General features: G+C 53.1%; 2 protein-coding genes across 3 annotated transcripts; both read left to right on the forward strand.

Annotated features, from left to right (window-relative positions):
* The first annotated feature begins 794 nt into the window (after positions 1-794).
* LOC112992206 (protein PML-like) lies at positions 795-15271 on the forward strand. Of its 2 annotated transcripts, XM_026115140.2 has the most exons (8): positions 795-996; positions 2136-2614; positions 3783-4366; positions 8279-8316; positions 10239-10485; positions 10946-11001; positions 12413-12551; positions 13231-15271. In XM_026115140.2, the coding sequence occupies exons 1-8, from the start codon at positions 946-948 to the stop codon at positions 13977-13979; spliced, it is 2343 nt and encodes a 780-aa protein (XP_025970925.2). In that variant the 5' UTR covers positions 795-945; the 3' UTR covers positions 13980-15271. The 2 variants fall into 2 exon arrangements, with proteins under 2 accessions (XP_025970925.2, XP_064373692.1); XM_064517622.1 differs by lacking the exons at positions 8279-8316; positions 10239-10485; positions 10946-11001; positions 12413-12551; positions 13231-15271 and adding an exon at positions 5691-6993 and having other exon boundaries at positions 806-996.
* A 68-nt stretch (positions 15272-15339) lies between these two features.
* Positions 15340-23744, forward strand: LOC112992233 (zona pellucida sperm-binding protein 3). The gene is made up of 9 exons (XM_026115170.2): positions 15340-20154; positions 21366-21484; positions 21569-21672; positions 21971-22148; positions 22243-22363; positions 22796-22887; positions 23088-23230; positions 23396-23485; positions 23568-23744. Exons 1-9 carry the CDS (start codon positions 19753-19755, stop codon positions 23684-23686), a joined length of 1368 nt encoding a protein of 455 aa, XP_025970955.1. The 5' UTR covers positions 15340-19752; the 3' UTR covers positions 23687-23744.
* Positions 23745-24185: the final 441 nt, after the last annotated feature.

Below are 24185 nucleotides of genomic sequence, written 5' to 3' on the forward strand. Positions count from 1 at the left end.
TCACTCCCTTTCCCTCTAAGAGTTACGCCAGCCCAGATAGCTGAGCTAGACCCTGGGAATTTGACAGGCAGATGCTTTCTAGTCTCTCAAAAGCCCCAAGATGAAGGAGCTGGAGCTGCATCTGAGATGCTGCAGGTTTTGCGCAGAGCCATCCCCATCCCCGGGGACAGGCATCCTGTGCAGAATGGTGCTGCCCGCAGAGGTGGCAGTGCCACCCCCATCGTGCCCTATCTCCCCCTGGGCTTGACAGTCCGGGCAAGGCCTCAAGGGCAGTCCCACTTCCATGGGGGTCCCCTTGCAGCTGCAGGCAGGCCCAGGCTGAGATGTAACTCCCTGGGGCTGACGCAGTGCTGGGGGGGCACACAGAGCACAGACGATCCAGTGGCCAAAGCCAGGCGCCCAGGACAAACGGGGCAGGAAAATGCTCTCCCGAGGGGGGACAATCGCACCTGCACACGGGGCAGAGCTGTCCCCTCCGGGGTGAGCTGCTGGGAAGAAGCAGAGTCCTCTCTAGCACTGCCATGTGCCTGCCCATCCCAGCTCTTGCCCTTCAGCCACCCCGAAGCGGGACAGGGAAGTGGGGCCCTGCATTACAGCCCTGCATTTTCTCTATGATTTGGCTCTTTGAGAAGTGCTGGGGGGGTTGTGCCCAGACCTAGGTCCAAGCCCATCCAATCTGGGCCCTTTCTCCTCACAGAAGGAGAGAGAGGAAAAGAAACAGAAACCCTTCTGGCTAGCGGGGGCCGAGCTGCATTCCTGCGGTCCACAGAGCTGCCGCTGCGTCAGGGCTAGGAGCCATCACAAGAGGGCTCTGCGCAGCTGGCAGCCCCGGCTCGAAGGTGGAGTTACTTCCAGGGCAGAAGAAAACGAAACTCCGAAGCAGAAGAAGCTGAGGGGACGCCTGGCCAGCAAGCGGAGGGCCACCAGCGCTTCCCACGCCTGCCCATGGCTGCGAAAGCCCCCGCAAGCCAGCAGAGCTCGGAGTGCGAGACCCAGGTAAGCTCCTGGGCAGGGTCAGGCACTGTCCAAGGTGCCTGGATTTTGGGGGGAGAAGGCAGGTGGGTAAGAAGTGGTGGGGCTTCTGCAGAGGGCCTGGGGGCAAGGGAGGGTGTCAGAGTTCGCCAGAGGGCTGAAGGAGGAGCGCGGAGCCGGGAAAGGATGGGAGGAAGGTGTGGGGACGCTGGTGAAGGAGGTGGCTATGGGCCTGAGCCCCAACGTGGCTCTTGCGGCACAGTCAATGCTACCTTCCCCTCCAACACGTGCTGGGCGGTGGAGGAGGTGTGTGGGGCACTAGGAAGTCTCCATCCTGGTAGAAAGACTGCAGGACTCTCAGTCATTTTCTCCTGTGCCCCCAAGCGTCTCTTCCTGACCGAGGCGATAGGGATAAGAGCTTCAGTGCCTGCAGGGCAGCCTGGCACCAGTGCCCACCCATGCCCTCCCTCGGCCCAGCAGGTGCGAGGCACTGAACCAGATCCCTGCGGGGAGGAAAGGCTGGTCTCAAGTTCACCTCCAAGCCCTGCAGGGAGCAGGGTATAGGCTGGGAAAGTAGGAAGCACAGATGTCCCGGAGAGACGGAGGGAGGCAAGAAGCCAGAGGGATGGGCCTAGCGGGACAGTGAGTAGGGGAGGCAGATGGCAGGATGGATGTGCTCTGGTTTCAGTCCTGTGAGGGTATCGTCCAGAGGGTGTCTTAGATGGTCCCTCCACAGCTGCATCACCCCTTATCCTCTGCTCTGCCCCTCCTGCAGCCCTGGGGGCAGGAACCGCTGCCACTGCCCTTCTGGAGCCCTGTCTTCCTCTGCCCCATGGCCCCAGGGCCAGGGTTGAGGTCCGTCTTCTGTGAGGCTGCCAGGTTGGGATCAGTGCCCACTTTGCTAGAGGAGAGGAAACACTTAGCAGGGCCCTGTCCAGCCAAGCCTCTTGCATTGCGTGAGCCAGCTCTGGACTGCTTATGGGGCCTGTGCATCCCTGTTTGGAAATGGTTGCTCACTGATTGCTCAGCAGGGTCTGAACAGATCTTGCAGGTCACCTCCCTCCACAGTATGTGTTTCAGGAGCTCTTAAAAGCACTGTTCCCTCCCCAGCACTCACATCTGTGGCTCTTTTTCCTTCCCTCTCTCCTTCTCTGCTCCCCAAGCTGCTAGAAGATGAATTCCAGTTCGTGCTCTGCGAGGGCTGCCAGCAGGAATCACCCAACCTCAAGCTCCTCACCTGCCTCCACACTTTGTGCCTCGGCTGCCTCAGTGAAAACAAGCCCATTGGCCAGTGCCCCATCTGCCAGACCGCCATCCCGCAGGCCAGCGGCATCCCCGACCGGGACAACCTGCTGTTCACCAGCCTGCAGGCCAGGCTGAGCATCTACAAGAAGATCGTTGCCAGAGTTGACTTGTTTTGCAACAACTGCAAGAGAGAGGGCGAGTTCTGGTGCTTCGAGTGTGAGGAGTTCCTGTGCATAAAGTGCTTTGAGGCCCACCAGAGATATCTGAAGAGGGACAGCCACAAAGCCAAGAGGGTGACGGATGTCAGGGCAGGGTCAGCTAGGGACTTTCTTAAGGGTACCAGGAAGGCTAGTAACTTATCCTGCTCCAACGTGACTCACAAGAGCCAGACATTAAGGTAAACTTCCTGGCTGGGGATGGTTTCTTTTTGCGATGCAGCCAAAGGCAGGGGAATATTTGCAACATATATGGGGGGAAATTTGAAAGACAAAGAAAGAAAAATCTTCGGGCTTGCTCCATGGTAGGTGTGAGCAGGGTGGCTCTGTCCCTCTGCTGCCCCGATTGTCACCAGCTGGGTCACCATGTAATGGAGAAGAGGGATGGGAAGTAAAGACTAGTGGGTTCCAGAGCAGGAAAGGAGGATTGGAAGTAGCTGGGACCAGACCAGAATTGGAGTGTGACGCAGAGTCAGATTCAGGTGCTCTCAAGGGAAAGTCCAAAGGAGAGCAGGAAGAGGCTGGAGCAGGCCGTAGAGGCCAGCACTGACTACTAGCCATGACACACCAGATGCAGTATCTGCCTCAGGATGTCTGTAGCCCACCAGTTGCCAAGACTAACAGGACGTCTATTGGGGATGGATGAAAATCTACCTTCTCCATTTCTTATATTCTTGTCCTAGGCATCTTGTGGAGATAAAATACTCCTTGGTCTTATATTCTTATACATATACCCAATAAATACCCTTGGAAGTGCACAGAATTCACCTCTTTACTGCCCCTGCAGTGCATAGATAAAGATCTACAATAGTTGTTTTACAGACAGAGAAGATGGGTATTGGTCCCTGGGAAGGAGAACCAAATTGGTTTCTAAGCTAGGACTTAAGCAGTATTCTCATTAAAAACAGAACTGGACAGAAGTCATTGCACAGGCCTGGAAAAGAAATGGGAGCAAGTTCCTCTTTAGGAAACCAAATCAGATGGGGAACATTATGCCTGGTCTCTGCCTGAAACAAGGCTTCACTGTCCAGACCTCCTTTAAGATTCTCATTTTCTGTTAGGGATATTCCTGTGACTGCAGAACAAGGTACCCAATGAGTTAGTACCAGTCTGCTGCACTGTAGTAACTGGTTAGGTGAACACTTCTGCCAGTCCAAAAGAGGAGTAGAAACCCTGTGGAAGTGGTTCAACTGAAAACGTGCTTTTTTGCGATTGGGATAGGATAAGAGCAAATGCCTGGCCCACGGTGGTAATTTACTCACATTCGATCATGCTTAAATGAATGAGTTGCAATGAGAGTATGAGTGTGCATGGTCTAAATCACTGCTCTGCCTGTGCTTGGCCTCACAGCATCTACTGCAAAAAGTGCTGCAAGCCTGTCTGCTGTGTCTGTGCCCTGCTGGAGGGCAAGCACGTGGGCCAGCACTGTGATATCAACACCGAGATCCAGCTGAGGCAGGAGGAGCTGAGCACCATGAGCCGGGAGCTGAAGCAGAGGAAAAGTGGCTTCGAAGATGCCTACAAGGCCCTGCAGGACGAGGTGGCCCACCTGGAGCAGGTGAGCAGAGAGACCCGGGAGCAGATCCAGCAGCGCGTGGAGCAGCTGGTGCGGCTGATCCGGCAGGAGGAAGAGGAGCTGCTGGGGCTGGTGGAGACGCGGCGGGAGCAGGGCCGCCGGGAGCTGGCAGGGGAGCTGCGGCGTGTGGAGGGCGTGCTGCGGCGCATGGAGGCCGGCGAGCGGCTGGTGGAGAAGATGAGCCTCTATGCCACGGAGCAGGAGGTGATGGACATGCAGCCCTTCATCAAGGACTCCCTGGAGGAGCTGCGGAGGCTGCAGCCCACGGCGGCCGGGGGCCAAGTGCAGGCCACCAGGGACTTTGCCGAGTGCAGAGACAGGCTCCAGGCACTGGCGGAGCGAGTGATGGGGCAGACAGGTAAGGAGATCCTCAACCAGAGGGACTGGTGGGGGACTGAAAGCGGAGAGGAAGGTTATAAGCACTGGTTTGGCCATATTCTCCATGGGTTTCAAGTCTCCTTTCATGTGGCTACTTGGTGCACCTGCGATTCCCGCCTTTGCTCAGGGGCACAGACCCCCTTTCCTTCCCCCAAGGACTAGGATGCAGTTGCTGTTTTCATCCCTTCTAAAGCACTGGTTATCTCTTGCTCCTGTGGGGGACGTCGGTCCCCAAATACAATTGTGATGGGAGAGAACATGGTAAATTGCTCAGGCTTGAACTTTGCAGTGGATTAAAAAATAAGGGAGGGGAATGACATCTGGGATGCAGAGTGTCTGGAGAAGGAGTATTGGCTCACAGAGAGATTGGCATTTGGAAGGAGAAAATGGGTGGAAAGATTGGACTCACTCCACATCATCTCTGAGAAATGTTCAATCCAGTGACACGTGCAGGTCCCGTAGAGGTCAGAACTATCCTCCAAGCTTTAGTGTCCTACGATCCACTAATCACTTCTTGCTTCTCAGACCTCCAGCAGACATTCACAAGAGCTGGGTGAGCACTTTAAAAAAGATTTATATTTGCTAAACTTGGGCTGTCCACAATGATGGAGCATCTGGGACAATTCCCATTTTGGTTTGTTGATTACTGCTTTGAGATTGCATATCCAACTGGGAAGGTGAAACACTTCCAGGGAGCAATCCCCAACAGGGCTGGCGAGTGGTCTGTGACTGATGCAATGTTTGGCCAAGTGTTTTCACAGCTCTTCAGCAGCAGTGCTGTGGAAGAGATGCTGGTGGTGTGGGAGTGGTGAAGGCTTTTGCATCCTTGATATGTGAAGAGAATCTGGTTACTCGTGTGTTGGAAGAGCCGGGGACGGTAGAGAGGCTGGCTTGGGGAGCTTGTGGTAGCATCCTTCCAGCAAATGGGGAAAAAAAGAAACAAGAGGAAGGGACTCTGAGAGGTCTTCTGCTCCATCCCCCTGCTGCTGTCGGGGTCAGTTCAATTCAGACCTGACTGCTACCAGAGTCTTCCTTGGCCTACTATGGGCTTCCACCACTGAGCTTCCCAGGGCAAGCTTATGGGTCACAGACCATCCCAGAAGAGACCAGGAGTGATCTCCTGGATGGAGCTTGGGGTTTTCTGGGGACAAGCTGCAAATCTCCCCACTCCTTGGGTCTCCACCACTTTGTAAGCATTGTCCCTTCATCCTCTCCCTCGACCACACTGAGATTGCCTGGAAAAATTGTCCTCCAAGTCCTGATTCTTCCTTCCTGTTCCCTTCCCCTCCCCTCCCCTGTGACAGGTTCCTCTGCTCCCCAACATGACTCTCTGTGTGAAGAGGCAAGCACCCCGATACTCAACCTTGAGCTTCAGTCTCCTTGGAAGCAGACCCAGCTGCACAGATGTGTCCCTGCAGGGCTCCCTGCCCATGGCCACGAGCAGCCCCGGGCACCCATATCAGATCCCTCCAGCAGCAGAGGACATGTGTGTCCAGGACGAGGAGGGGATGCGTCCCCAGCCCAACCCATCTCTCCAGACCTTGCTAGGCAAAGGAACGAGGAAATGGAGGATGACTCTGGGTCACCTGTCAGTGCCCATGGGGACACTGCGCCTATTGCCAGGAATGTCCAAGACTCTCTGGTCTCCCTTCAGGAAGATTTCGGCGCCTGGGCCAGGTCAAATGTACAGCAGGCAGATGAGCTCCTGAAGGCAAGCAATCACCTCCTGCAAGCTCAGCAAAGGGCCAATAGGCACCTGCTGTCCATGGCACGTGGGGTCAGGGCCATGTCCTGCTCCCTGGATACTATTGCCTCTGCCATGGGGCCCTTGCTGCAGAGCGTGTTGCAGTCCAAGCAGCAGCCTGCCCCAGCCGTGCCCAGCCCGGGGCAGCCCGTGACTGCGGACACAGACTGGCTATCGCTGGACTCCAATATACTGGAGTTATTCCTTCCTAGCACCTCACAGCACAATGAGTCGCTGTTCCCAACAGCTCCCATGGCCTCTTCCCCTAGGAGACACCCTCCTTCCTGCCCTCCCAATGCTGCTGACCCCCCTGCCAGCCCAGTGTACTCTGTGCCCCCCAACACAGCTTCAGCTGAGACCTTAGAGGGTGAATGCCCCCGATCAGGGCACTCCACCAGAGGCAAACGTAGCTCTGGGTCCACCGCCAGCCTTCGGAAAAGGAGGAAGTGAAGCTCCCTTTGCTGCTGTTCCAGGGTGTCCGGACGACCAGAGGTGGTTGCTCATGGGCCTGTGTTACATATCCTGAATGAGGGATGCTGGCCTTGGGAAGCCAGGCTCCATCCACCCCATTTCTGTAGGCAAGGTCTCTGATGGGAAGCAGTAGGATCTAGAAGAGAGGTATGACTGGAGAGCATAGAGGGAGACCCTGTCTGTGACCCTGGGAGAGAGATGGGAATGAGTGTCCTGCGCAGGGAGGAACCTGCCATCGATTCTGCAGTGCTCTGCAAGGACAGCCAGCCACAGACCAGGCCCTCCCACCCCTGCATGGTTTGCAATGGGCTGCAGCTGCTTTGAAAATCCATTTAAGGTCCCGGTAGGGACCTGGCTCTCCACCTTGCCTGTGCAAACCTTGCTATACCAATAAACCCCTCTTGGACTGAAGAGCGAATGTGTCTTTTGCTGGTGTCAGAGCCTGGAAAGGGCCCTCCTGAGGTGGGCTGTCCAGGGAATGTGGTTGGGCTGAGAGCTTCCCAGATTGTGCTCTGCTCCCTGTGAAGGGCTGAAACAGGTGCAATAGTGCCAAACTCTGAGCACTGCTTCTTGCCCGTAAACCTGGTGCAGCGGCGGCAGCCCCAGAGCCAGCTGTGAGGGAGCCTAGAGAGGGCAGGGCTCCCTGGAGACATGAGCTGGGTTTGGTAGTGTGGTACTGTCCCACCCAGTGAGTCCTTGCCATTGAAGTATGATAATTAGCTCAGGAACAGCACGATGCTACTAATTTTGTTTTCCTCCCGAGCATTATGTGCCCTGCCCGGTCAGCTTACGGGCCTGAGAAGGGCAGGAGGGAGGTTCTGTAAGCGGCAAACCCATATGGGAGAGCTTTGTGAAAGGAGTCTTTAGTACAAGGATGGGAGAGGGAACTAGTAGCTCCCAGGGTCTGATGCTGGACTGGCGTGCCACAGATTTCAGCGTGGCAAGCCCATGTGAGCAAATAGCCCCACTGCAGGAGGTTCATGAGGGAAGAGTGTGAGAAATTAGGAGAGAAGGAGACCTAAGCACTATAAAAATGTGGCTCCAGAGGCATTTCTTGGGGATCTGACACATTTCTCATTAACAGGTCCTTGTCCAGGTAGTACTTAGCTGGAAGTAGTGGGATGCAGAGCTGCAAGGAGCAGCACGTTAAGTAGCCAGCTCTCTGCTCTGGCCTGGTGAGCTGCACACTGAAATATTCGCATGGCCGAGTGCCATGCCCCCAGCTCCTCGGAGAGCAGAGGAGGAGTGCTGACGGGAAGTGGGTAGGCTGGCAGCTGGGTCCTAGTGCAATTGCTTGGTTTTGGCCTCAGCAGCATCTGCAAGTGGGACTTTGGGCTACCTCCCGTGACCGCACAGCCCTGGAGCTGGTGATGTGACATAACCCTGGCACAGGAGCCACATTCACACCGTCTGTGAGTTGGCTGCCACTGCTATGTCTGTGCGCACCGGCGTGCCGGAGACCCCACTTCACCCCCTGCCTGCCTGATTCTGCTTGTGTCAAGTCATGCCGTGTAAGGCTGTGCCTCAGTTTCCCAATGTGTGAATATCAGCATCTTCTGTGGAGCACTTTTATGTCAGCTCGTTCAAAATACAGTAGCAAGGCTGGCACTTGGTACTCTCAGAGGTCTCTAATGCTGCTTTCCCTCTTCTTAATTCATTGTATTTTTGTTCTTCCAGGAGCTGCCTCTGCTCAAGCCACAGAAAACTCCCAGCAGGTGAGACGTGGTTTCTACTTGTTTTTCTCTGGAAATTTTGTGTTGCGGGGTTATCTGGCAAGATTTCAGGGCTAGCTTCCTGCCCTTGCAAGCACAAGATCCTTTGCTTGATTGGGTGGGGTTGATTGCTGCTTTCCAGGCTCCTCCTCGTGTTTTGTTTTGAAAGGGGTCATATGAGCTCCAGATGAGGTCCCAGGCTCACTCAGCTAGCTGCTGCACCCCAGCCCTTGACCTGGGCTGTCTCTAGGAGTAAGGCTGCAGAACCAGCTCCAGTGCCCATACTGGCATGGCAAACTTTGCCCCTTGCAGGTACCTTTCTGGCTAAGGTGCAGCCAAACCTCACAATGTGAGACATGCCACCACATGTATTTTAAAGACATCATGGGCACATTGGCATGCAAATCGTTTCCTGACGTGGCTTGTCAGGCTGCACCTTGCCCTGTGCTGAACAGAAAGCAGGGGCTGTTACACATCCTGTTATACATCCGCAGCCAGGGCTGGTGGGAGAGAGATCCTGTGACTGGATCTGATGTGGCTGATGTCTCCAAACACATCTTTGCACTCCAGAAGGGCAGAGGCCTACCTTGAGCAGAAGTGACCCAGGGTCTAAGATGCCTAAGGCAAGCTCTCTCCTCTTTTGCTGTGGTACATGAAGGAGTTGTGTCTAGCATCAGTCCTGCCTGCCTTTGCCTAGGATAAAACTTTCTTCTGAGCCACCACAGAAGGGTATGACTGCTCTCCTCTTGTATCTTCTGGAGGGGGTCAGACATTAGTCAATCTGGTAATTCAGGAGGATCCAGGCACAGGCTGGAGGAATGGCAAAATGATGGTGCATTAGCCAGGCAGGCCTGATGTCTCTGGGTGGCAGGAGCAGAGCTGGGTCCACCAGACTGCCCCTGTGCAGAGCTCATGCAGCCTGTCCTCGGCCACCCCTGCTGGGGAGCAAGCCTGGACTGGAGAATGGGCCTAGCCCTGTCTGCAAGCAATACAGAGAGCAAACATGCCAGCAACGGGAGCATTTTTGTCTCTGGGAACCTTAAGGCTTAAATGACAAGATAAAGGTGATTTATTCTCCAAGCTCAGGGAGGGGAGGTTCCCAGCCATAACAAGGCACCTTTCTTCTTGATGGCTGTTTGGCAACACGGACAGTTCCTGGCCACTGTTGGGCAGGAAGGGTGCCTTGCCCAGGATGGCTGGCGTGTCCACGGCCTGTGAGAGCCGGGGCCAGGAGAGGCTTCATGCCAGGAAGAAGGAAGTGGTGTTTGGTGGCCCTCAAGTAGAAGAGACCATGTGGGTAAACAGCACTTGCTTTGGGCAGAGTGCAAACCAGTGTGGGAAACCAGCTGGAAGACTACCTAAATACTCTGGGGCACTGACAGCACTAAGTTATTCTAGGAAGGACAAACTTCCCCGTTGCCCAGCCAGCTCTCGATCTCTAACCCATGCCTCTCACCTTCCCTCACTACCATTACATGCCCTCTATCTCCCCAAAATAGGAAACCCGTGCTTTGCCCCATCTCACCTCCTCCCCAAGCCCTCTCTCAAGCCCAGGACTCCCCCCACACATCTCTAAATGCCAGTCTCCCACCCTGACATCCCCCACTCCTCAATCACACCTCTCTGCTCCCTGCCCTGTCCCCTCCCTTGGTCCTCACGTGGGTCGTATCACAGTCTCAGACTGATATATTGGGCATGATGGAGCAGTGCCCAGAAATTGGAGCTGTTTGCTCACCCAAGTAAGCTGCCCTCATGCAGCCTCCTTTGAGTTTGTTACCCGACTATGGAGGGTGTTGTGGTGGAGACCACCCTAGCCAGGTCAGGAGGTCCCAGCCCCCTCCCACTACTGCTGTAAGCATGCTCAAAGCTCACACCTAGGCAGACCACATAGGGCTGCTCTCACTGGCTCTGTTTTACATGGTTAGGTCATCGCTGCATCCACTCCTGTGAAGAGGAAAAATGTTCAAAATGCAGATATCCTGCCATCACCAGTGAAGGTGATGAGGGTTGAAGACAATGACTTTGAACGGATGAAATCAGGAGTCCTGCAGAGACAAAACTCCTTGGATCAGCCTGGAACCAGCTATCCAGTGTCTGCCATGACTCAAACCACCAAGGAAGATAGCCTATTGGAAGACGTGGAAAATGGCAGTGGTGGGCTGCATGATTTAGGTAAGCAGCATTTGTTCAGGCTTGGCAATGCTTTCTTGCTCTTCATTTCTAAAGCAAGGAAGCCATGGGTAGATTTTTCAGGGGAAAGCATCAAAGCAGGGCAGTGAGCAGCATCCCCACAGATAAATTTCACCAGAGGATAGTTACATCCCAGCATATCATCTTGAGTGACAAGAAGTTCAACAGTGATTGCTAGTGAATCAGACTTCATTCACAGATCTCACCCAGTGGATACTGCGTATCTGTGACTTAGAGGGGATCAATCCTTTTCCAGGTGGGCACTGAGGGCAGGGGCCTACTTGCTCCCCATCCTCATTCCTGGCCATCCGGAGCCACCTCTCAGCATGGCTAGTGATGCAGATTGCAGGGGCCATCAGACCCCTCCACCCAGCACTTACTGCAAAGGCAGACAGACCCAGAGGTGCATCTGAAATATGACGAGTCTTTCCTACCTTGGCAGATAACGATATTTTCTGCTTGGACAGTTTTGAAGAGGACAGCAGCGATGAGGAGTCGGTGAGTGCAGCTAGCTACCTTGTGGCTGACAGGGCAGAGGATGGGCAACAAGTTCAGCCTCCTTCTCATGCAGAAAAAAAAAAAAGGACTTTTGGTGCCTGGCCCCCTCAGTGTTTAGTGTTTAAGCCCAGGATTCACCATGAGGACAGGACCACTTGGTGCTCCCTGAGCTCCAGGACTGTTCCAGAGTTCCCCTCAGAGCCTGGAAAGGAATTTCTGAAAATCCTTCCTGAGTGGTGAAATACTTTTGTAAATTCCCTCCAGTTCCCTTTGACTTCTGGGAGAACTGGGCCTCCCAGTAGCATGTGAATCTTGGTAGATACCATACTGGTGAAGACAAGGTGGTGAGCAGCCAAAATGAAAGCCAGCATGGGGAGGCAGTCCAAAATCTCACCTTGTCGTCAAGGCTGTGAAAGGCTGGGTTTTCTCTGTTACTTCTGAGCAGTTCCCACAACGCTGCACCACTGAAAGCTCTACAGCTCTTCAGAAGAGATTATAGAAATGAGCAGCTTCCTGGCCTGACTGCTGTTTGTCTTGGCTCACAGCCAGAGGACAGATGCTGGCTTGCCTGGAGGTAGTCCCAGCTTTTCTTTCAATTTTGAGCAGAAAGCCAGTCAGGAATGATCCAAGTGGGCCATCCCAGTAGTGGTCTGCCTGCTGTAGAGGCTGTCTTTGGGGTATGTATGTCACTTTGTTTTGCAGTGCTGGAGGGCACAAGTCTTCATGACCAACTAGAAGGGCTTATTATATCTTAAGTCCTCTAGCAGGTAATTGAAATAGATTCCTAAACTTTGGTAACCTTCCACACACCGATGTGCTTGGGTAGGTCTGCTAGCTCCATTTTACTGTGTCAGAGACAGAACCTGTTAATAACACAGGCGAGTCTGGGGGAATGAGGGCGTAGCTTGGCTTATGTCTTCATGGACAGCCTCTTCCCCCTTGCCCTGAACAGTGTGGCCTGGTCTATGCTGCCTACTGCAAACAGTCTCTGGCCCATGCTCAGTGCCAGGCCATACTCAGGCATCATCTGAAGAGGTGCATAGACTGAAACCATGCCCGGAGCATGATGACCACAGCAGTCCCCAAAGCCAGCCTGGATTTTTCAGGCTGGCCTCTGTTGTATCCCTGCAGTGTTCCCACTGCATCCAGTTACACTGATGGCTTCCCAGTGCACACGTTGCTTTTGCTGCTGGGGCAAGAGCTGAACTGTTATTGGGAGATAGAGAAGGGCCAACAGAGGGGACCATTCTTCTTATCTAACCCTTTTCATCTCCGTGAGCCTATCTAAGCCTGCATTTCAGTAGTGTTCTTCTTGAAGTGCCCTGCTAGACCTCCAGGACACGAGTTCCCAGAGCTGCTACTCTGACACTTCTTGTACACTTCAACAAGAGCAAATTGTTTCCTCTTCCAGGACCCCAATCTGCTAGATGAACTCAACAGCACACTCGATGAGAGCATCAGTGAAGACTGCCTGGGCATTACCATCAGCAACCATACCACACTTGACTCTAGACAAGGATCCCTGCTGTTCTTTGATGTAAAGATTTTGAGTAAGATCCTAAGTGTTAATGTCTCCCATTTGCAAAGAGCATCCTGTATTGGAGCAGGCTCAGATCCCCACATCTGGCAATGTCTCTTTTGTGAAGTCCAGGCACTTCCACCACAACCTTGGCTTTGTAAGGGAGAGGCCATTCTCCTGAGACCCCAAGAGTCCTTGCCTTAGAGTTTCTGGAGAGCTGGAGAGCTGGGAGGAACATGATTCCTACAGGGCCATGGGAAGATTTCTGTGAGATTGCTCAGACAGTTGAGCAGCCCTTGGGCTGTTGCTTTTTACGCATGACAGTATGGGATCCCAAGTTCCCTTTCCCATCGGCCAATCTCTTTTGGTCAAGGTGGATTTTATTTTTCAAGCGCCTCCTTAGTCCACCCTCAGATAGCAGCAAGAGCTCTCATGTGCCTGGTGGGGGGAATAATCTCAATGCAGGAGGTGTTGAGGTGCATGGGAAGTGTACTACTGAAGGCTGCTAAGTGATGGAAGCTAAGGGTGTGACTGAGTGAGGGAGAATGGAGGTAGAAGAAACAATAAATCCATCCCCTAGCTGCTACTGATGGTGAAGGCCTTTAGAGGCTGAGCAACTCAGTCAATGTTTTATTTTCCTTCTGAGTAAGAGACTAATTCTGCCTTTCCTCCCTCTCTCATCTTCTCTTCCTTCCTCCCATCTTCCCCAGAAAATGGAATCATTCAAGTGGCGGTGGTAGACAAAGAGAAAATTTTCCCGATCCTGATTCAGCCAGTGAAATGTTTATCCACCTTGATGGCCAGAAATGCTGTCTGTGAGGTTGGCCTGAGGAATCTGTTTTGCCACCTCAACACCGTTAACAGGCCCATCCTGGGCGGATTTGGTCTCTGGTCACTCCCCTTCCCCACCTTCTTCAAAGCCCTGACATTTGTGGACAAGAAAGGGGAATTCAGATCTGCTGTGTATGGTTTCCTAGACATTTTGCCTCTGATTAAAGAGAGGATCCCTGAGAGGGATAATTACAAGCTGAAGACTTTGGCCAACACTTATCTCTGGCGACAGCTCAGTGATTGCAGCGCCATGGAGAACGTGAAGGCTATGAAGGATCTGTTTGAGGTCCTGGATATTGACCTGGTTGAGCAACCCAGGCTGATTCTCAGCCATGCCAGCCTGGAGTGCTTCATCTCCCTCGAGCCCTTGCTGACTGAGAAACTCCTCACCAAGCCATCAGCCCAAACACTGGCCAGTCACAACATCGGCCTCTCTGAGCTCTTGTCCTGCTACAGGGAGAGCCCCAACAAGGGGCTCCAGAGAGTGTGCCGTCTCGTCAATGCTCATCGGCACAGCTCCGAAAAGAGGGTCCGAAACCTGAGCAAGATCAAGGTCTACTTCCAGCGCCAGCAGCAGTCAGTTGAATGCCAGACGACCCCTGCAGGCAGTGATTTTCCAAAAACATAAAGAATGAGAAAAAATGTTGAAAGATGTCTGTACCTGTCCTGTACAGGACTCTGTCTCTCACCTATGGGGAATAACTCCTAGAGAAAATTACCAGCTCATGTCGCTAGTTTTGCATTCAAGATTTCCTGCCTGCTGCTGCCTGGGGTGAGGGACCTGAGTTTTGATATGTGACAGTCTCTTGCTCTCCTCTCTCATCTAAATATTTGTGTTAAGGTGAAGAGCTTAGGACACTAGGTTGGCTGGGACATATCCTCTGGCTTTGCTCTGATCTTGACACCCTGTAGCCTCACTGTAGCTTAGTTTCCCCTCTGGATGGATCAAGCCAAATACAGGAAGAAATCTTTCCATGATTTCTGGGGAAGGATGCTGCTTCTTGTGGTTCCTCCTGCCACAGCGCCTCTGCTGGTTTGGGGCTTGGGGGGCTTGGGAAGAGAAGAGGAAGAGGGAAGGGGGCAATGTGGTTGGAAGCCGAAGGGAAAAATAGCAGGTACTGAAATTAATTTAGAAGGATCAAGGGAATAAAGGATGCCTGTATTTGCTGGGAGGGGTCAAGGTCAGGGAGAGGAGAAGGGAGAATGTGGAAGAAGGGGTTAGGAGAGCTCTTGGCCCTTTTTTGGCATGATCCATACCCAGTTCTGCTCCCCAACTTGATAATAAGTGTCCCCCCCCCTTGCACGTCCTGCCCCCCCTTAGCCCCGTCTGCCCAGCTCGGGGGCGTACCTGCCTCTTATGGGTACCCGAATTCCTTGTCCATCTTCTCGTGAGCAGGACAGCAAGGACAGAGGGCTGTCCCTCGTGCTCCCCTTGTCAGAGCTGCTCTGTTGCCCCAAGTAGCTGAGCCTTCCTGTGAGCCAGTATTTGCGATGTCACTGTGGGAGGAACCAAAAACAGCCATATTCAGTGCACGTCTTTCAGCCAAGAGGATTCAGTGCCTAAGTGGCACAGATTCAAGCCCTCTGCTCACATGCTCTGGTATTCACCTTCTGGCCCAGAGCCGAGTCCCAAAGTAGGACAGTGTGAACACATGAGACAGCAGACCCTGGAGAGTGGGGGACCTGGGCTGAAGAGAGAGACAAAAAAAAAAGAAATCACCTTTGGGTCCATCCAGTCTGAGGTATGAACCTCCTAAGGGAGTGCACACTGATATTGTTTTCCTACCTCTCCCTCTGCTTTTCAAGCTCGAAGATAGACAGGGAATCGCTTGGTCAGGGATTGAATCTCATTGCTCTTTCCGTAGAGGCTCCGGTGCCTGCTTTCAGATGCAGAAGAAATAAATCATTTACTTAATTTGATGTGCATTGCTAATAATGTGCTTTTGCTCTCCATTCCCATAACACCCACTGGGAAATGTAAAAAGGGCCAGGGCAAAGAGCCTGGAACAGCCTAGAGGTCCAGCTATCCCACATCCCGGACACAGCTTGTGAAGGGAGCTTAGTGGGGTGTTGGGTGCTGGAGGAGAGTGTGTTCACCCCTGCCCGGCCTCTCTGCTCGCTCTCAGGGTGCTGTCACAGCCTAGCAGTCCCTTGAGCCCCCAGCACAGCTCCGATGAGAAGCAGAAGAAAATCCATTTGGTTTGCGGGGGGTGGGGAGGAATCTCCCTCTTCTTCCAGCCTCGCGGGAGCAAAAGACGGTCAGGGTGAGCCTGCCCCTCCCTGCAGTGCTGCAAGTTCAGGCAGGGAACCGGGACATGAGCTGGCTGAGACCCCGGATCTGGGAGGGTCCAGAGCAGGCCTGACATCTCCCTTCTGCCAGGCAGGCCCATCCCTAGGGACCTCCAGCCGCCCAGCAGGCTGCCAGCGTTTCCTGGAAAACCCGTGTGAGTCAGCAGCTACGTGAGGCACCTGGATATGCTCCTGCAGCTAGGTAAGCCTGGGCTTGAGGCCAGGGAAGAGAGAGCACCAAGAGGTCCTGCTTGCTAAGGGAGCAGCCGAGAAAGCCTGGCATTGTGTTCCCCATGGGAACAATGCTCATTATTTGCCTTTGCATGGTGGGTAGCTGTCCTGCCCGCTGGCAGATAGACGGTTTGGATTGCACGGAAATGATCTGGTTCAGCCATGGCAAACCAAGCCAGCTATTGACACAAGCCTGTGGGTGTCTCGTCTGGTGCCCATCAGGGCCAGACCCAGCACCTGACGTTGCAGGGAGGCAGGAGAGGGCATGCCTCGCAAGCAAGGGCAGGAAGGGGATTTCGGGGGAAGTCTCACAGCAAGGAGACATGGGGGCAGGAATCTAGGGTCCTCAGCTGTCCTCTGACACAGAACAAGGTTTGCTGCAAATCTTGCAAAGGCTCCTGGTCAAAGTGACCTGCATGTGTGAGGGAAGCAATGAACTCACCAACCTTTACCCAGCAGCGGGAGCAGAACACACGTTCTTGCCGTACTGTCCCTAAAGTCCCATACAAGGAGTGCTGTTTAAAGCCATGGTCATCCCTGGATGTCACTTAAACCCCACAGGCTGTTTTTTTCCTCCTCTTTGGTTTATAACCCTCCAAGAAGGCACAATGCAGCTTGCAGGATCATTCAGCGGCGTGCCATGGCAGTGGGTCGCTTTTTCTGGCTCCCGTTCCTTCTCGGGAATGCAGAGGGGGCAGGTCGATGCCAAATTTTCCTGTGTTACCCAAAAAGGCAGGGATTGCCCAGACACCCTGGGGAACATTTTATCTCTGGGCATGTCCGGCCTGGCTGGCAGGGGTCCCTGGAGAGACGGTGCCTGGGGGCCTCTGGTGCTCCTGCCACCCCTCGGACACGACCAGGGCGCTGAGTCCCACGATGAGGCACACGTCACTCTGCTTTTGCTTGCTCTGTGCATTATTTCTAGTAACAATCGTTTCCAACACCAGTCCCCCTCCAGTCCTGCCCTGGAAGCTGCTGACTCAAGTCTGTCCAGAAACGGTTAAACGGCTGCTTCTGCAGAAACATTTTCCTCCCTTTCACTAAAATCACGCAAACACGTCAGGAAGCACGTGAGGAACAGCCAGTGCGGACGCACCGTGTGGAGTCTCCTTTCGGAGGAGCAGAAACGCAGTTTGGTGTCGCTGGTGGCGTGCGGCTCCTCTGCAGTCTGCCCCGGGGCCCACAGGCCCTGCTCACGCCCTGGTGGTATCTGCGTGGCTGCTCCGCTGCCAGCCAGCCCAGCGCAACTTCAAGCACCTCGTTACCATACTATTCCTTCATAGGCTGATGCCAACACTGCTAAATAATCACGTGTGCGTCTGAGCACAGCTGGACTGGACCAGGCCCCAGGCGAGGCACCCTGCATTCAAGGGGAGCTGGTGCCAGGGCACGGAGCGTAGTAGTTAGCAGAAATGGCAGTTTGTTAGGTCTGGTTCGTTACGGTTCACCTGATAGTTGGGCATCAGCATTCAGCCTGGGAGAAGGCTGAAATTCTCCTGCTTCCCTGTGACTCCAGGAGTTCCTTTTTGCGGAGGGGATATTTTTCAGCAGAGCACTTTTCCCCCGGAAAGCGCGGACTCTGCAATCGCAAAGTGCGGCAGTGCTATCTCCAGTCCGTTTAGCCTTTTGGCAGAAGCAAGCCTGAACTCCTGCTTTCTTCTTTCCTCCCTTTCAGGTCTCCTCAAGACAACCTGAACTCCTACTGTGCCAGTTCCCAGGGCTGCCCCATGCCCCGGCACTCTCTAAGCAAGCTTTTCTGAATATTTCCACATGCAGGAAATTTTCTTTTCCTTTTTACTCTTTCACTTGATTCAAGTTACAATTTGCTCTTCTTCCTCTTTGCCAAAGATCAACATCTTTCAGTGGAAGGAAATAAGAGTTCCTCACCAACTCTCTGAAGTGACTCCTGACACTTATTTTGAGAGTTTTCCTGGGTTTTAAATGATCTACAGGCCTTTCATTTGCACTCTGAACAGAGCAGCTTAGTTTGGTGGGGCTCTCAGAAGCTGCTTGTGTTCTCCCATGGGTTTCTTGGAGCAAAAAAGGCCCATCATGTCTCTCGAGTGAGGAATAATGCAGGCTTTGCCAGGAACCCTCAGAAATGCTCTGCAGGCAGCTGCCAAGTGTGGGGTGGGGGAGAGCTCAGCCCTAGAGGGGGTTTCCGTGAGGTCCCCATTGCCTGAGCTTCTTTGAGCACTCTATGCTGGGCTATACCCCTGAGGTGTCAAAGTCCCAGTGCTCATGCTGGCTGAAGCTACATGAGTCGCTGTTGGTGTCCTCTAACGGCTCACAGATGCTGAAGGGAGATGTCCTCTCCCTCCAATTTCATCCCTTTCCCTTCCTTTCTAAGCACCACATTCCAGCTGCTTCCCTCGACTGCTTGCTTCTGTCCCTGGCCAGTGGGTGGAAAACAGCCAGGAAAAGGTTAGTGCCAAGTGAGTGAGTTAAACTGGCTCAACAAGCAGTCAGAGGGGCAGGATCATAGGCCAGAACTAGGCATGGTAGCAGCAGGATGGAAGGGCTTCACTATCTGCTTATCGTATACACATTTGCCTCTCACTTTTCCCCTCTCCTTTCTCCCACTTGAAAATGCAGAGCACAGTTTAAAAGCCAAGATCTTGATATTAAGACTGCTGTTTGTATAGCATTGATTTTATCTAAATATTAGCCCTAGTTTGATCAAGTGGTTGGACCAAGTGATCTCCACATGTTCCTTCCTCACTGAACTGTTCCATGATCCCCCAAGCATTTCCTAGTCCGGTATAAAGGCTGAGCATAACTACCCGATACAAAGATGCTCTGGTTATCTCAAAGCCTCCTAGCATACTCTTTGTGTCTTTGCTTGGTAGAGAAGAGCCGATCATGAATTCCTCATGCCCAGAAAATGTCCAATTGCCCTTGACATGAGCAGCTCCATGAGGATCACTGTAGCTTTGAGGGAGCTGGGACAGGGACAAATTTTGGCAGCTGAATACAGAGCTTGTCTTGGGAAACTGGCACCCCTCTCTCCCCATGCCACTGTGTACCCCAGCTACCCCACCGAACAAGGCCCTCGGTGGATCTTGTAGAGCTGGTTGTTTTCAGGAAAAAAGGTAAAAAAAAAAAAAACCCTGGGGTCAGCCTCACAGCAAAGTCAACACTTCACCTTCACCAGACAAGGGACTGAGCCCAGCCAAGGTCAGGGCAGAGGGATTCGAGCCCTGGCTCAGCCTCTCCTCAGCCCTCCTTTCTGCCCACCTCTGTCCTGACCTTCCCATCAGATGGGCTGCATTGCACAACGGGCTCAAAGGCTGCAGGGCCTTAGAGACGCGAGCTGCACCCTCCTTCTCAGGACAGCACTTTCCACGTGTGCAAACTAAGGGTGACGCCACTGAAGACCCTTTGCAGGGTAGTTTAAGATCCAATGGGGAAAGTGTTATGTCAGAGCACAAGCCATCTCCTGTCCAGGCCAAGACCGACTTTGTTTCAGTTTAAACTGGAAAGATATAAGTGGTACGGTGGCAGGCACAGTTTGCAGTGTGGCCGTTAGTCTGGAGCCATCACTACTGGGGAGAGGGGAAAGGGCTGAACATAGCGGGGCTTCAGCCTGCATTTCCCCCTGATTAACACTATTGATACACCTAATACTGAGCTTTCCATAGACATCTTTGTCTTAAGCTTGACTTTCAGAGAGGCTTGCTGTCTCCAGCACCTCATTAGAGCCCATCATGATTGATTTCTGAGCTCCCAGCAGGGAACAGGGGTGCTCCCAGCTGCTGTGAATTCCCCTTGCTGAGAGGTGTGATGAGCATCACCTGGGGTAGGAGCGGCTACAGGGAGGTGCCAGCTACAAAAGGTCCCTGGGCAGCAATGTTTCTTTGTGCTGGACTCTGGTAGGCAGGATGAGGCCTGGAAGCAGCCTGGAGTTTGCTGTGTTCTGCTGGGTTCTTGGTGGGGTGGTTTCTTACAACCCCTGGGGCTTCTTTAGAGGGGAGTCAGATATACAGCAGTATGGGGGGGATCTTTCCTTTGGGCAGTCCCGTGCCCTCTCCCAGCCCTCCCCCTGGGCTTGGGTTGATGTCTCTCAGCTCCAGGCTGCCTCTCCGCTGCACCCCGTGGCTGTGCAGTGCCAGGAGGCTCAGATGGTGGTCACGGTGCACAGGGACCTCTTTGGCACGGGGCGCCTGGTGAGGGCTGCAGACCTGACCCTGGGCCCAGCTGCCTGCCAGCCTGCATCCATGAGTGCTGCGGACAACACGGTGACCTTTGCGGCTGGGCTCCACGAGTGCGGCAGCATCCTCAAGGTAAGACTATGTCTCCCAGGGCTGGAGCCTTGGAGTGGGGAGCTGGGTCTTGGCCTAAGCCTCAGTGCTTCAGGCTGCTGCATCCCTTGCTCTTGTGCAGCAATGCAGAAACTGTCTGAGGGATGAGACTGGAGAGTGCTGCCTTCTCTCCACTAGGGCTATGGGATCCCAATTCAGGCTGGCTCAGCCCTGGTCACTTGGTATTATTTCACTGACATCTTTCCTCTGTCTAGCAATGCTGAAGCTACCCCTAGAAACTCATTGGGTGCCAGCCTTGTAAATACTGATCAGTACACTGCTAGGCGCAGGCTCAACCCTACTGAAGCTCCTGTAGGCCTATGGTGCTACTCAAATGTTCTGCTGCTTGCTGATGAATTTGCACTGATATAAAACCTAACAAAGCAGAAGTTGCTTTGGCAGAGGGTGGTGGTGTAGTTGGACTTCTTGGTGAGGGAGATGTTCAAATCCTTTCTTAGAAGTGGAAAAATCTCAATCTGTTTTCAAGGGTGGTGGCAGTTATGCTATCTGATCTAGGGTTCAGCTTTGTTGGTGTGTGAGCAGGGAAGGGTGTGGAAAAGGCACAGAAAATAAGTTTCCTCTTACGGGCACAGAGGTGTCCAAATTCTCCAGAATACCTTTGCTGTTGCTATTTACTCCAGGCTTGAGTACAGGTAAGCTAGGACTGGGAGTGCCTCTGCAGCAAGCCAGCAGAGGATGACAAGTTCAGGATGATCACAGCATGAAGCTCCTCTAAAGAAAGCTAAATCCAAAGTGGTCCTTCTTTCCCTGGGAGAGGCTTAGGATGGTCAGGGTATACAGCTGCTGCTGGGGAGGTCCCAGCAGAGCTGAGTAGCTGCAGATTCCATCAGTAAATCCTCACTAAGCAAAGTTGCTCTCTGCCTGTGACATCTCAAAGGACAGACTTGCCTGTTTCCTGTACTAGGACAGGGAAACTGAGGGGAAAAGATCAGCCTGAGCACCTCTGTATCCAGCTCTGCTGTGTGCTGCTGCCTAGAGACAGTCCTGGGGCAGCATGGAGCAGCTTCCCAGCCTGGAATGTCTCTGCAACAGGATGGATGTCACTTGCCTGTGTCCAGTGCCAGCAGAAATGCCTTGGTACTGAAGCTCCAGGCCTGAGTGTGCTGCTCCCTGTGTGTGGCCAAAGGAATAGGGCTCCCAACTGATAGTGCAACTTGTGTGTCTCTCCCCAGCTGACCCCTGATGCGTTAGTCTACAGCACAAACTTGAATTACAACCCAGTCCCTACTGGCAACCTGGTCATCATCCGCACCAGCCCTGCTGTGGTTCCTATCGAGTGCCACTATCCAAGGTGAGTCGATGGGGAGTGAGGCTGAGCTGTCCCTGCAGCTGACCTGCCACTGCAGAGCCTTTAACCAAGAGCATCTCTCTTCAGGAGGGAGAATGTGAGCAGCAATGCTGTCAGGCCCACGTGGGTGCCATTCCACTCCACTCTGTCCTCGGAGGAGAGATTGGCGTTCTCCTTGCGCCTCATGAAGGGTAAGTCTTGGGTGAGGGGCCTGATGGCCCAGCATCCCAGGGCTGGGTCTGTCCTCTCCTAGACAGCCATGCCTTCACTAGATAGCACAGCTGGTGCTGGTATTGCTCCATCTCTGGGAACTGGCTTTATGGGTCATGCCAGTACTCCTGGAGCAGACAGCTTGGCTGAGACCTATTTACTGTGTGGGTGGCTGCTAGGCCTCATGCCTGTTGGGAGTCTTCCTCAAATGGTAGCAGTGAGGCACAAGGGAACCAACTGGCTTCTCTCTAGAGCTCATGGTGACCTCTTCCCTTGCAGATGACTGGAGTGCTGAGAGACCCTCCAATGTGTTTCAGCTGGGAGAGGTCCTCCACTTCCAAGCTGGTGTTGATGCAGAAAACCATGCCTCTCTGAAGCTCTTTGTGGACAGCTGTGTGGCTACCCCAACCCCAGACAGGAACTCCTTTCCCCAGTACACTCTCATTGACTTCAGTGGGTAAGAGCTGGCTGTGCCTTTACTTAGAGATGTTTCTTTGTGCTGGTTATGGATATCTACAATAGTGGGGAAACTGATCATATCTTGTGCCTAGATGCCTGGTGGATGGGCAACTGGATGATGCCACCTCAACTTTTATATCCCCAAGACCCAGGCAAGATGTGCTTCAGTTTGTGGTAGATGCATTCAAGTTCACAGGAAACTCCAGTAACCTGGTAAATCCCTCCTAAAACAAGTGATCTCTGCTTAGCTAGATAGGGATGTGGCTTCACTCCATAGACCAGGTTAATGAAGTTTTGCCCTGGGAATGTAATTCTAAGCAAGTGCCTCATAGCTAAACATGAATCAAGTCCCCTTTCACTACTGCTTCTGGCTCTCAGCCCTCTGAGCCAAGGCTGCTTTTTGAAAACCAGCCCTGATATTGGTCAAGACAAGCACTGTGCTTTCCCCTTTTGACCAATTGTTCTGATGGACTTCCAGTAGCTAAACACTTAAGTGTCTTGAAGGAAGTAGGAGGGAATGAGCTGACCTGGGGAGGTGGTGGTCCCATTGGAGACCAAATTCACGCATGGGATGCTTGAGAGCCAAGTGCATGCCATAAAGGCAAATGACATAGCCTAATGCCTCTACTCTGGTGGCCTTCCCAGATCTTTATCACCTGCCACCTGAAGGTCTCCCTGGCTGACCAAGCTCCAGACCCTTTGAACAAGGCTTGCTCCTTTGACAAAGCCAGAAGCCTGTGAGTAGCTGGAATAGCAACTTGCACAAGGGTAAAGAGCTTGGGCTTCTCATCTAGCAGGCCACTGTCCAGGAAGGTGGATTTGGCTGTCTGGTCTGAATGGGTGACAGGGATGGTTGGAGCTCCTTCTAGGAGATCCCAAAGGAGGCATGGGAGGGGCTCCTACAGCAGGGCAGGCTGGTCACAGGGCCCTCTTCCAGCTGGACTCCTGTGGAAGGCACCGGGGATGTCTGCTCCTGCTGTGAGGTGAGGAGCTGTGGCTTGGCTGGACACTCCAGGAGGCTTCCTGCTGCCTCCCGAAGGCAAGGAGGACGTTTCAGGAGAGAGCTGTCCTCCCAGCCTGGTAGGTCTTGGCATGCTGCTTGTGCTCTGTCACTGTGATGGCAACTTGGTCAGACCTGCTGTCTAGAGCTGCCTCGCTACCTGTTGGCTCCTCAGTGCTAATCCATGGCTTGAGAGAGCAAATGTTTACATGAGCCTGTGTGCACTCATGTGTCCTCCCTCTCAGATCCTTTGGTGAAAGAAGCAGATGTTGTGGTTGGACCCCTCATCATCCACAGCTGGCAGGATCATTCAGTCCTGAGGATGTTCCCAAAAGGTAGGGCAAGCTCAGGGAAGGGGTGGGATAAGTGGCAGGTCCCAGCTCTGGCCATAACCACCTCCTTGCTTTTCCTTCCTAGATCCAGAAGGGACCTCTTGGATGGTGTTGGGGCTGGCTGCAGTTGCTGGTCTTGTTGTTCTGATTCTTGCTGCTCTAGGAGCTCTGACTGTCTGCTGGAAATCCAGCAACCCCATTTAAATCACTGTTTTCAACTTTTATAGTCTATCCAATAAAAAATAAACCTGAAGGACTGTGAGAGGCTTTTAAGTGTGTGTGTGTGGGGGGGGGGGGGGGTAAAGAAGTCTTCTGGGGGCTAAGTGAACTGGATCCTGATACTAACTCTTTAACTGTGCTGCTTTGCCTCCCTGAATCTGATTCAGGTCTCAACGCTCTCCTGAAGCCCTGCTTTCAGCAGGGCTTTGTACAGCTTTACAACTCTGTTAATGTCTCCAAGGGCACCTAGGTAGGAACAGAAAGCCCCTGGCTGGTGATTTCTACATGTGTTATTTTTAGAAACATGATATTGCATTTAGCCTTAAAACGCTTTACCTGCCAGTTGGAGCCTGCTGGGGCTGCTCCACACTAGTAACTTCTCTTGTGCTGAAGTGGAAGGGATTTAAAGCCAGAGGGAGCTAAGGATTTAGTAAAACTCAGAGCATGTGGAGGTTTGGTTAGGAAACAAAGCAAACAGCCTGTC

Source organism: Dromaius novaehollandiae, chromosome 10 (assembly GCF_036370855.1).
Source record: "Dromaius novaehollandiae isolate bDroNov1 chromosome 10, bDroNov1.hap1, whole genome shotgun sequence".
NCBI lineage: Eukaryota > Metazoa > Chordata > Aves > Casuariiformes > Dromaiidae > Dromaius > Dromaius novaehollandiae.

What these genes read in the sequence shown, in the direction of transcription:
- LOC112992206 (XM_026115140.2), top strand. Translation starts at nt 946, where the DNA reads ATGGCTGCGAAAGCCCCCGCAAGCCAGCAGAGCTCGGAGTGCGAGACC. An exon ending in GCGAGTGATGGGGCAGACAG is followed by an intron (nt 4,367 to 8,278) that starts GTAAGGAGATCC and finishes TTGTTCTTCCAG; the next exon opens with GAGCTGCCTCTGCTCAAGCC. An exon ending in TGGTGGGCTGCATGATTTAG is followed by an intron (nt 10,486 to 10,945) that starts GTAAGCAGCATT and finishes CTACCTTGGCAG; the next exon opens with ATAACGATATTTTCTGCTTG.
- LOC112992233 (XM_026115170.2), top strand. Translation starts at nt 19,753, where the DNA reads ATGAGGCCTGGAAGCAGCCTGGAGTTTGCTGTGTTCTGCTGGGTTCTT. An exon ending in ACTCTCATTGACTTCAGTGG is followed by an intron (nt 22,149 to 22,242) that starts GTAAGAGCTGGC and finishes TCTTGTGCCTAG; the next exon opens with ATGCCTGGTGGATGGGCAAC. An exon ending in CCTGAGGATGTTCCCAAAAG is followed by an intron (nt 23,486 to 23,567) that starts GTAGGGCAAGCT and finishes TTTCCTTCCTAG; the next exon opens with ATCCAGAAGGGACCTCTTGG.